General features: G+C 43.3%; 1 protein-coding gene across 1 annotated transcript; it reads left to right on the top strand.

Moving 5' to 3' along the window:
• The first annotated feature begins 425 nt into the window (after positions 1–425).
• On the top strand, positions 426–12,148 carry SOD2 (superoxide dismutase 2). The gene is made up of 5 exons (XM_042940214.1): positions 426–950; positions 1,297–1,499; positions 5,820–5,936; positions 7,685–7,864; positions 10,369–12,148. The coding sequence occupies exons 1-5, from the start codon at positions 928–930 to the stop codon at positions 10,512–10,514; spliced, it is 669 nt and encodes a 222-aa protein (XP_042796148.1). The 5' UTR covers positions 426–927; the 3' UTR covers positions 10,515–12,148.
• The last annotated feature ends 137 nt before the right edge of the window (positions 12,149–12,285 follow it).

The following is a 12,285-nucleotide window of genomic DNA, read 5'->3' as shown; positions in this document are numbered from 1 at the left end:
TAAAATACTCTCCGGAGCAGTTGGTTCGTGGAAGTCATCCCCAACACACACACTCAGGACCTGACTGCTAAGGCTTAGTAATCAAGAAAGTATGGACTTTCGGTTCTAATCCGCTATTTTACTTATTAACTGTGTGATCAGGGCAACCTGCTAAAATTTAGTGAGCTCATTACTGTCGCCTGGGGTCAACGATACCTACCCGGGAGTGAAATAAAGATCAATGTATATAAACCCTGCTGCGTAGTCCCTGGCACCTCGTGTTTAGTAACACTATTATCAGACGGCCCTGGGCTTGGCTCCGGCCCGAAGGTCAAGTTCATTAGAAAAGCAAGGTCACTCCTGGCAGTGGTTAGAGGAGCATTGTTGCTACACCTTACCAGCGCCCAGGACCCTCCTCACTGAGGGATCCTGGCCCGCTAGGGCGCGCCAAGCCAGCTCAGGGAAACCGCAGCTTTCGCTCCGAGAAGGTCGCCGGACCGCAGGCCGACCCCGGCGTGCCGGCAGCAGCTAAGAGGCGGGGAAGCACCGGCCCCACCAGCCAAGGCCCTCCCAGCGGACCTCCGAGGGGCGGGGCTTCAGGTCGTACCATCTTACACCGTGAAGGGGGGGGAAGCATGGCCTTTCTTTTGGCCACACGCACAGAAGCGGGCAGGGGGGCGCTGCGGTTCTTCTGACTCCCTGAATAAGGTCCCTCATGTGCCTCTTTCTCGGGTCCCTTGGGCCCCCAAAGGGGGCGGGCTGGCGCAGGGAGCGGAGACGGCGCGCTGCGCGTCCCCCCCCCACGGTGTGGGAGCGGCGGGCGCAGGGGGCGGAGCCCGTGGAGGACGGCGGTGTCCTTGCGGCGCCGCCGGGGACGCGGGTCAGTGTACGCCGGTGGGTCGGCGCGGTGACTCGAATTCAGGAAAGCGACTAGCGGCATCGCTCACTATGTTGTCCCGGGCAGCGCTCAGGTGAGGCGCCCGAGCGGCGCGTAGCAGCGGGGACGGGTCACGGCCCCGAGGGCGAGGGGTGCGGGCGGCCTCCTCCAGCGGCCCCGCTGCCTCCGTACCCGTGCTGGCGCGGCGGCTCCCGGGTACCTACGGGGACGCGGCGTGGCGGGGACGCCGCGGGCGTCCCTGCCGGAGGGCAGGTGGCCTCTGAGCACATCCGGGTGCTGCCGCGGCGCCGTTTAATGCTTCAGAGAATGTGGAGGGCGAGCGAGCAAGCGATAGAAAGGCCCAGATGCGCCGGGACGTCCGTAGCCCTGTCTGCGTAGACACGTGAGCGAATCGGTGTGTGTGTCTGCTCTCTTTCCAGCTCGAGCAGGACGCTGGTGCCGGCGCTGGGGGCTCTGGGTTCCAGGCAGAAGCACAGCCTCCCCGACTTGCCGTACGATTATGGCGCCCTGGAGCCTCACATCAACGCCCAGATCATGCAGCTGCACCACAGCAAGCACCACGCGACCTACGTGAACAACCTGAACGTCCTCGAGGAGCGGTATCGAGAGGCGCTGGAGAAGGGTAGGTGCCAGGCCGCCCGCCGGTGAGAAACCGCGCGGGGAAACGTGACGGCGACGCGGTGCCCCTCGGTTCCGTGGGGCCGCCCCACGCGCTCTTGAACTCAACCAGGGGTCAGACTTCACAAGGAAGGTGCCCATTTTGTGGGAAACTGAAACAGGCTTGTGGTTATTTGCTAATACTTTAGACTTCAGCGTAACACTATCATACGGACGTCACACTTTTTAAAGAGCTCAGTCGACAAAACCAGTCGAGTGTGGACTTTGTGGGTCTGGGTCTGGGGATGTGTTTTAATGTCTCTGTACAAAATAGTATTGCACTTTTCAGTCTATCGATCAGTGGCTTGCAGGAGGAAAATAATTGTACGTATTGCTTAATACGCTACACAGTTCAAAAGGTATTTTTTTTCTTAAGCATATTTTTGATGACGTTCAGCCCTCTGAAATTTGTTGGGTAAATTTCAGACGGTGGCAGCTTGTTGAATGGGGGCATCTAGCGGGAAAGTGTAGTATTTCAGCCCGGTTGTGGATGAAGTAATTGTCTAAACAGAAACAAGAGGAAATTGCCACATTCTGGAAGATTTGTGACAGGAACATGGAGCATGGGGAAAACGTTTGGTACTTGTTCGGGAAAAGGTTCGGGGTTTTAGAAAATAACAAATTCGGGAAAGATGTGGTAATGATGACAAGGTGGGGAATATCCCGATTGTGAAATTGTTTCCTGCGTGACAACATCTGACAACTTGAACCTTTCTTTTCAATATTTTAAAAACAACTTGAATTTCAATCCTTTCCTTGCGCAATCACATCTTTACTTGTGTAACAGAAGCTACTGAAAAAAAAAGCTTTACATTATGTGGTGCTATGTTGCCTATAAGTTACTAAGTTCCTGCAGAGCTTTTTCTTTTATTTATTTAAAAAAAATATTTTAAAGACTATTGAAGGGTTAAATTTTGATGTTTGAAAATTTGGGGCAGTAATGTAAGTGAAATAACATCATCGATCTCATTATAAGGAAGTAAATAAATACTTTTCAAACAGAAGTATTTAACTTTTATTGTATTTTACAGGAAAAAAATGGAAACCAAAGAAATTGTTGAACTTAAGAAAAGTATTCTTAAAAGCAGATACTAAAGCCTCCCAAATTTCTGTTATCATCATTATTATTTTTTAATGCAAGCTCTATGCCCAATGTGGGGCTCAAACTCACAACCCTGAGATCAAGAGTCGCATATTCTACCGACTAAGCCAGCCAGGTGCTCCCCAAATTTCTATTAAAACTTAAAAATGATTAAACTTTAAGAGATTGCAATTATTAAGTTAGTTTTTAATAAGCATGTTTCTTTCCCATTAGAAAAATTTAGTTACTGTTGATTTATTAGAAAACAACATAGGGGCTCCTGGGTGGCTCAGTCGGTTGAGCATCTGACTCTTGATTTGGCTTGAGTCATGATCCCAGGGTTGTGGAGTCAAGCCCTGTGTCGGGCTCCAGACTGAGCATGGAGCCTACTTGGGATTCTCTCTCCCTCTGACCCTCTCCCCCTGAGCCTCTCCCCCATTTGGGCTCTTTTCTCTAAAACTAAAACTATGCGCGCACACACACACGCGTGTTTATATATGTATATATGCATATATATGTGTATATGTATGCGTGTATATAAATATATATAAAACGTGTGTGTGCACATGTATATATGTGTGTATACACATGTGTATGTATATATATATAGAAATATATAAACATACAAACATTTATATTTAGGATGACTTTCCTAGAATAATTACTAAGACACTGATCTGTAAGAAAATTATTTTGCAAACATAACAACAACAACAACAACGAGAAGTTGGCATCTTAAAACAGCTCTCCAAGATTATCTGTGTATTCTGGTATCACTCGGCCCTCTCCTCCTTTCTGAGATGTGCCCAAAGAGCAGATTAGAGAACCTTTTCTATCATGTAAACTCCCTACACACAGAGTCCTCAGTGGTTCTGTGTATCTTCCACTTTGCCTCTTAATGTCTGGTGAATAATAAGCACTCAGGACTTCTTTCTTTTTTTTTTTAATTTTTTTTTTTTTTTTAACATTTATTTATTTTTGAGACAGAGACAGAGCATGAACAGGGGAGGGTCAGAGAGAGGGAGACACAGAATCTGAAACAGGCTCCAGGCTCTGAGCTGTCAGCACAGGGAAGTGCTGGGAAGGGAATTCCCATTTTTCCTAATAGTTAATCTTAGTTTCTTGAAGGCCTGGAAAAGAATATTTTATTTTGCCTACTTGTTCAGCAAGGTAGAAAAAGTCTTCAAATGTGACTTTTTTTTTAAAGTGCAGATAGCAGAGAATTAATTTTTCTTCCATAAAAGCTACATTTAATATATTCAATTATCTAATCAATCAACAAACGTTCATCAAGTTCTTGGTATGTAGGAGGCAATCTAGCAGCCCCTGGGATACAGCAGTGCAAAGAATTCCTTGTTGTTATTGGAGCTTTCATTCTGGTGGGGAGACAGATGAATGAGTAAATAAATATGTAGTATGCCAGGGGTCTTAAGTCCTCTCGAGCAAAACAGGTTGGGGAAGTGGTGGGGAAGTGCCCATTTTCTCGTGGTTTGAGAAGGCTTCCCTGATGAGGGTGACGTTTCAGCGGAGGCCTGAAGGAGAGATGTGGGAACAAACCACGAGGCTATCTTCAGGAAGGGTGTTCCGGGACGGGCAGCCGCCATCAGTAGAAGCCGTAAGCTGGGCGCATGCCGAGCCCCTGTTGTACGTGCAGGGAGACCAGTGTGGCCAGAGCTGGGCCAGCGAGGAGACACAGAGGATCAGGTGATTTGCCCCTCTGAAGCCAGTTGTAGGGACTTGGGGTTCATCGAGTGAGAGGAACAGCCTTTGGAGGGGTCTGGCTCAAGGCTGCTGCACTCACTTTGGGGTGTAGAGGAGCCCTCCGGCCACTATTGGGAACAGAGTGTTGGGGGGGCACATGTGGAAGCCGGAGACCAGGGCGGGGTGGTGGCTCAGATGCAGGCAGGTGATGCTGCTGGTCTGTACCACAGGTTAGCAAGAGGGGGTCAGATTCTGGATCTTTTTTTTTTTTTTAATGTTTATTTATTTCTGAGGCAGAGAGAGACAGAGCATGAGTGGGGGAGGGTCAGAGAGAGAGGGAGACACAGAATCAGAAGCAGGCTCCAGGCTCTGAGCTGGGAGCACAGTGCCCGACGCGGGGCTCGAACTCACGGACCGTGAGATCATGACCTCAGCCGAAGTCTGTCGCTCAACCAACTGAGCCACCCAGGGGCCCCATGGATCTTTTTTAAAGGGAGAGCTGGCCTTGCCAGTGAGTATGTTGGTGGGCTATATGTGAGGAAAGGAGTAAGGAGTAAGAAAAGGGAAGTTATCAGAAATGCCCTGTGAAAAATAGCTGGCACTTGCTGTGATGAGGAAGGCCATTGGAGAGTAACTTTGGGATTAAAATTCTCGAGTTCAGTTTTGAATATGCTGAATTTTTTGTTAATGTAACATTGAACTATTTTCCAATGAATAGTTGTCTATCTAGAAAATGAGAGCTGAAAATGTACCATTTAAAAAAAAAAGTCTAAAAAAAAAAAAAAAAAAAAAGTCTATTGTTTATTTTAAGTAATCTCTACCTCCAATGAGGGGCTCAAACTCACAACCCTGAGACCCAAGAGTTACATGCTCTACCGACTGAGCCAGCCAGGCGCCCCTGAAAATTTACTATTTAGTCTGTGAAAGCACACATTTCAACCTTCCACTATTTTCTATTGTTCTCTTTGTTATTGCTGAAGTGTTTTTTTTATAATTTTTTTTCATTTTAGAGAAAGTGAGTGGGGGAGTGGCAGAGAGAGAGAGAGACTTAAGGATCTTAAGCAGGCGCCACACTGAGCGTCGGACACGGGGCTCGATCCTATGACCCTGGGATCATGCCCTGAGCTAAAATCAAGAGTCAGATGCTCAACTGACTGAGCCATCCAGGCGCCTCTGAAATCTTTTCTATCCAAGAAAACTTTCACTTCTTTGAAGCTCAGGAAAGAATTTTCTACTAGCTTTGCCCCTGATGCCGGACCTCTCATTAGTTGTTCACGTTACTAATTGAAATTGAAAATCCACTGGAACAAATAATTTTTAAGTAAATCTTTTTTTTTTTTTTTTTTTTTTGTAGAATCTTGAAATTGTGGGATTTTAGGACTTATAGGGATGTTACAGATAAGCAAGTACAATTACCTGATGTTTTACAAAGAGAGCAAATGGTGCATAGAACGTTTGAAAAGAAAGAATTTTAAAGAATATGTTTGCATCTTTACATTTCAGGTGACGTTACAACTCAGGTAGCTCTTCAGCCTGGGCTGAAGTTCAATGGTGGAGGCCATATCAATCATTCCATCTTCTGGACGAACCTGAGCCCTAAGGGTGGTGGAGAGCCCAAAGGTTGGTAGATATTGGTGCAGTCTTAGCTACATTTGTGCATGATAGGAATGGCTGTTGCTTTTCTTACGTTAATTCTCTCTGAGGTGTCACAGTGGCATATTTTTCCTAGCAAGGAGTACAACAAAGGTGTGACTTTCAAAGGGACATATGTAGGAACGGAGAATATATTCAGGGAGTTATTGTGTCTTCAGATTTTATACACACACACACACACACACACACACACACACACACACACACACAGTGTCAGATATGATGTCAACTTTTGTCAAAATGTACTGTATTTTACATTAGAACAAGACCAGGAAACAGTTTTTAGAAGAAGTGAGTGCCCTGGGTGGGGTAAGACACTTGATCATTCTGTACTTCCTTCATCTGTAAGGTACAGGGATAATAATAGATCCGTTTTGACAATTAAATAAGTTACCAGATATAAAATGCTTCGAATAGTGCTTTTTGCTATTATTTTACTACTCTCCCCAGCTGATAAAGAGTCAGTTGTCCCAGGAAATTGGGTTTTCCAGGACACGTGCAGGTAGCGAGGGGAGTACAGAGCCAATGGCCTTGCTCACTCTGGCTGGTTTACGTGACTTACCATGTCCTGCGTGGAGGCCCAGACGACTTTAATTAGCCTCCTCACCCCAGGGAAGATGCGGGGCATAAGTAGAGCTCTCCTTGTCCCTGGGGCTTCTGGTGCACACCTTAAGTTTCTGTGGCTTTGTTCGTTTTTAATTGGTGTATGGTAAGCATCTCATGTACTTGTGATAAGCAGTCTCATTTGGAAGTAAAGGTGAATGGGGAAGTCAGCATGGGAAGCTGGACATTCTTTTTTTTTTTTTTTTTTTTTTTTTTTCTGAGTTAGGTGTGGAGACGGTGATGTAATACTGTTGACGTTTGGTGAGTTAGCAGAATGTCAGATATGCCCATATTCAGCCAGTGGTACTTTGCGACTTTGGGTTGTCTGTACCACTTTATTGTGTCATTTGTGCTTATAATAGATAATTACTTTTATTTTTGAATTTTCGGTTTTTTTAAGTAGGCTCCAATTGCAGGGCTTGAACTCACGATCCTAAGATCAAGACCTGGGCTGAGATCAAGAGTCAGACACTTAAATGACTGAGCCACCCGGGCACGACGATAATTACTTTTAACTCAGTGGGATAAGAGAAGTGATATTTTTAGCCTACTTGATTTAGTTGATGTGCTCCATCTAGAATTATATTCTACATTGCCAGAGAATAAAAGGGCTGTAGCTCTTATAGTGTACCCTCAGTTCGGTGATAAAAGACAAAATTACTCTTCTTAAAATTATATAATTGTGATAAGAAAGATCTCAGCTGCCGTGGGGAAGAACCAAATAACAGCCATAAAATTTAACTATTCCCAAATCGACACAGAGTAGGTAGGGTAGAAATCAAAGTAAAAGTTTTCTGTAAAAGGGGGGGGGGGAAGCTAATGAAAAAATTACTCCTTTTCTGATGGAAATAGCACAGCGAAGGAAGAACTTGCTCTAACTTGGTTCAGTAATAAACATGTGAATTAAAATCATGAGATCTTGTGATGCCAGTGTGAGGGCAGGAGAAACAGTGCTAACTAGGCTCACTGGGTTATGTTACGTCTTCCCTATGAGGTCGTCCAGTTTCTGGTGCCATATGACAAGAATATTTTAATATATGGAATAGAATTCTTGATTGTAATTGTTGCAGTCTGTTCATTTGTGGGTATTTTTGGATTTGTTTTTTAAATAGGGGAATTGCTGGAAGCCATCAAACGTGATTTTGGTTCCTTCGACAAGTTTAAAGAGAAGTTGACCACTGTATCTGTTGGCGTCCAAGGCTCAGGTTGGGGTTGGCTTGGTTTCAATAAGGAACAGGGACGCTTGCAGATTGCTGCTTGTTTTAACCAGGATCCCCTGGAAGGAACAACAGGTTAGCTTTGAAAATTATTTCACATTCATTAGTGGGAAATGGTTCACTGTAAAGCATTTACCTTGAAATAAGGAACACGAGCAGTGGTTAAACCTATCGTGAGCATGTACTAAATCTTAACAGATGATACCCAGAGCCTCGTGTAAGCAGAAATGCTCTAAAAGTCCTTGATGTTTTGTAACATTAGCACATGTAATTTTACGGATACATTAACAAAAAATGTTTTTTTTATCAAAACATTTTTTTAATGTTTGTTTATTTTTGAAGGAGAGAGAGACAGAGTGTGAGTGGTGGGGGTGGGCAGGGAGAGAGGGAGACACAGAATCCGAAGCAGGCTCCAGGCTCCGAGCTGTCAGCACAGAGCCCGATGTGGGGCTGGAACCCACAGACCATGAGATCATGACCTGAGCTGAAGTCGGACGTTCAACTGACTGAGCCACCCAGACCCCAGGTGCCCCTAACAAAAAATGTTTTAAACATAAACTCTGCTTCATTGGACAGAATTCATGTCAGCTTACATAATTGCATGCACTGAAGTTGGATAAACACCACAAAAGAGGAAAAGACCTATAAGCTGAGTCCAACTTCAGCCCTGGGACGCAGCCCGTCTGCTGAGCACCTGTGGTCAAACTGGGACTAGAGCTCAGGTTTCCAGACTTCTGCCTTTTGGGGGATTTGGTCCAGGAAAATATTTGGCTTAGAGGCTCCAGGCTGGCTTCACCAATTCCTTTTTCATGTTGAGCCAGATTGAATTAGAATGCCTTTAGGAGATAGTCCTGAGACATTGATCTTCAGATGTAATGCACCTACAGTGATGTCTTTTTTGTTTTTTAATTTATTTTTTAATGTTTATTTATTTTTGAGAGAGGGAGACACAGAATACGAAGCAGGCTCCAGGCTCTGAGCTGTCAGCACAGAGCCCGATGCAAAGCTTGAACCCACAAACCGTGAGATCATGACCTGAGCTGAAGTCAGACGTTTAACTCACTGAGCCACCCAGGCACCCCAAGACCTACAGTGACATCTTAACGGCAATCAGCAGTAGTTCTCAGCCACGTTTTCTTTTCTTTACTTTTTTTTTTTAAAGATACTTAACTTATTTAGGTTTATTTATTTTGTGAGAGAGAGAGAGAGAGGGAGAGGGAGGGGCGGAGAGAGAGGGAGGATCCCAAGCAGGCTCCAAGCCTAGCACAGAGCCCGATGCGGGGCTGCATCTCACGACCACGAGATCATGACCTGGGCTAAAACCAAGAGTCTTGACGCTTAACCAGCCAAAGCACCCAGGCGCCTCTCAGCCACATTTTCTGCCTCTACACACGTCTGCAGACTTGCTTACATGACTCACTTTCCTGGGTATATTCAGATTTAGCCAAAATCTGAACGGCTCTTTTGGGAAAGAGATGCCACAGAATTTGTAAAACCAACAGAAGATTTGTGAGCACTGACTAGAGAGTCGGGTATATCTTTGAAGGCACCTGGCCGAAAGGCTAATTTCTAGGTAAATCCTGGCTACACCTGCTTCCCTTCCACTTGAAGAAAGCCCATTGGAATGAAAATAAGTGGAAGTCATGGCAATTTATGTAGGGGAGAAATCATTTATAAACTTTGTTACCTTAATTACTCATAATGAATGATGAATGACATACCTCACCACTGATCAAGACCTACTGGTTGATCATTGTTTTCCTAGAGGAGGCTGTCATTCAGTTGGAGAGTTTCTGAAAATGAATGTTGCATAAATATAATTCTTTGCATGTACTATTTCATTTCTAAGAATTGTGTCTTTTTCTTTAGTCCTATTCAGTTTTCCTTGTTAACTGTTATTTCTCTAAATGTCTCATAAATGCTTTGTATTCTCTAAGACTGACATTATTAGCCTTGGGAGCAGAGCAGTTTTCCTAAAACTCCCCTGACTGCTTGGGACCTTCGGAAGGTGCTCAGCCACCCCATAAACATGGCATCCTTACCGATACCCCCAAGAATTGCCTCATGGATAGATTTGTTGGTATTTTAAGCATTGCTGTTAAAATACTGTACTTAATTTTCCCAAGTCTTTAAAAAATTTTTTGCTATTTATCACGTTTTCTTCCAAAGAGTAAAGTTTAAGGGCGCCTGGGTGGCTCAGTCGATTAAGCATCCGACTTCAGCTCAGGTCATGATCTCACAGTTTGTGAGTTCAAGACCTGCGTGGGGCTCACTGCTGTCAGTACGGAGTCCACTTCGGATCCCCTGTCTCCCTTTCTCTCTGCCCTTCCCCCTACCTCTCTCTCAAAAATAAATAAACATTAAAAAAAATTTTTTTGAAGAGTAAAGTTTCAAATTTTTTATAGGGTATTTATTCTTAGGCAAATTTTCTCTTTGTAAAAGAAGCTGAAAAATGGATGGGAATTTTGCAAAGGGTAATTTGGGTAATTTGGTGTGCATAGGATAATCGAGAAGAGACAATAATATTTCAGATTGAAATTCACAGTTTTTGCTTTTTTTCCCCCTCTTCTTTCCAATAGGTCTTATTCCACTGCTGGGGATTGATGTGTGGGAGCATGCTTATTACCTTCAGTATAAAAATGTCAGACCGGATTATCTAAAAGCTATTTGGAATGTAATCAACTGGGAGAATGTAACTGAGAGATACATGGCTTGCAAAAAGTAAAACATCATTACACTGAGCAGAACAAGCTTTTTACGACTATTTTCATAGCAGTGCAGAGTACCGTAGTATACCAGTAATCTGCTCTATAGTAGCATTTCTTAATGTAGGTTCTTCAAGTATTTGATAAACATGATTTAATGCTGTGAACTTCCTGTTTTCAAATTTTATTATTGGGCAACGGAAAACAGTAAGTGCTTTGTATGATTTAGTCTTGATTGAACATTTTCTTCAAGAGCTGAAATAGCTAGGAGGTTATAATTGTCGTCATAAAGCCATCAAAAATATCTCAGCCCTGTCCCCTTAGGGCCGCTGGAGAAGCCTTTTGACCCTATTGCAGTTGTAGAAAACCTGGTCCTTTGCCCCAGTTGTTTATAGAAGATTAAATTTATTTCCCAAGGGAAACGTTCCTCGTTTCTGTTGAAAACTGCTCTTTTTGTAAGTAATCTTCTGTCTACTAGTACTTCTGGTAGATATCACCCATTGGCCTTTAATTATTTTTGGTCACGTGTTACACAGGGTTAACACCATGTTGTCTTTTAAAAAATATAACTTGATTGCTAATTGAGAATTGCTTTATTATGACAAGGAAATAGTCGTGCATTTGAATTTTTCTGTTGGGAGAAATAGGAGGACTTGTGTGTGAAATTTTGTCATCAGACAGAAATATGTGTTGTGTACATGCTCAAAATGGGCAGATTTGGGCCTTGTTGATAAAATGAATGTTGGGAATGGGGCCACAGATCATTCTGGCGGGGCACTTGCCCCCGCCTTCCAGTCCTGTTCAGGAGCATCGCTTGGGGTGGGGGGAACCAGCCTGAATCAGGTGCTGCCTGCCCACAGAGGCAAAGGAGTTGGTTTCTGGATGTGGTCAGCAGCGTGTCCCCATCCAGGAACATTTTTTTTCGAAGACTTGTTTTTGAGTTACTCTATTATTTTTATCTTTTCTTTTAAAAAATGTACAGTCACTATAGACACTTTATATTGTTTAGTCCTTTCAGTAAAGGCAAACGATACCCATACTCCAGTGACCCAACATGTCAAATTATGTTCCTGGTTAGCTTTTGCAGATGGGACTGTTTAAATGTAGCAGGGATCCTTTCTGTAATTTGGCTTAACATTGTCATGCATTCCATGTTTCATTATTTTCTTTATTTTTACTGGCTGTATAATTTATCAATTGGACACTTCCTAATTTATTTTACATTTCTGATACTGAATAGTTCATTGGTTTCTAATTGTTATTCAAATAATGTTGTGGTGAACAACCCACATAGGTTTTGCCTTCTATTGGAATATTTTTTCTATATAGGTTTTTTCTTAAACCTATTCAGTAACAGAATGTTTTCCTAAGTTAGTGTATTATTTTTTCCCCCAAAATTTATTCTTTTTTTTTTTTTTGGCTTGCTAAAATGGAGTAACTTAGCAGTTTCAATATTGAAGACTGAAGTAAAAAAAAATTTTAATTTAAGGCGCTTTTGTTTTAGAATTCAAGTAGAAAGTACTTAGGCTTTCTGAATTGTCAGCAGTGTTGATGAGACCAGTGGTAGCTCTTTGTGTGCCTGTGGATTGAAAACACTTTGGAGACAAAGATTGCCATGCTTTCTCCCACAATAAAGTCACTTTTGTGGAGCACAGATGGGAGTCATGTGATTACTGCTTACATATATACATATATACACATGCATGCCTATATAGATATATACACACATATATATGCATACACGTATATATAAACAAGGCAGTGACTCTGTTTAAATGATCCATGTAGAAA

The sequence above is a fragment of the Panthera leo genome, chromosome B2 (genome assembly GCF_018350215.1).
Source record: "Panthera leo isolate Ple1 chromosome B2, P.leo_Ple1_pat1.1, whole genome shotgun sequence".
NCBI lineage: Eukaryota > Metazoa > Chordata > Mammalia > Carnivora > Felidae > Panthera > Panthera leo.
The sequence above is the reverse complement of the archived record's forward strand: the minus strand, read 5'-3'. Positions and strand labels throughout refer to the sequence as shown.

Bases quoted from the DNA above. Each gene is read 5' to 3' on its own strand.
- SOD2 (XM_042940214.1), top strand. From the start codon at position 928: ATGTTGTCCCGGGCAGCGCTCAG. The intron at 951-1,296 runs GTGAGGCGCCCG...CTCTCTTTCCAG, and splicing joins TTGTCCCGGGCAGCGCTCAG to CTCGAGCAGGACGCTGGTGC. The intron at 7,865-10,368 runs GTTAGCTTTGAA...TCTTTCCAATAG, and splicing joins TCCCCTGGAAGGAACAACAG to GTCTTATTCCACTGCTGGGG.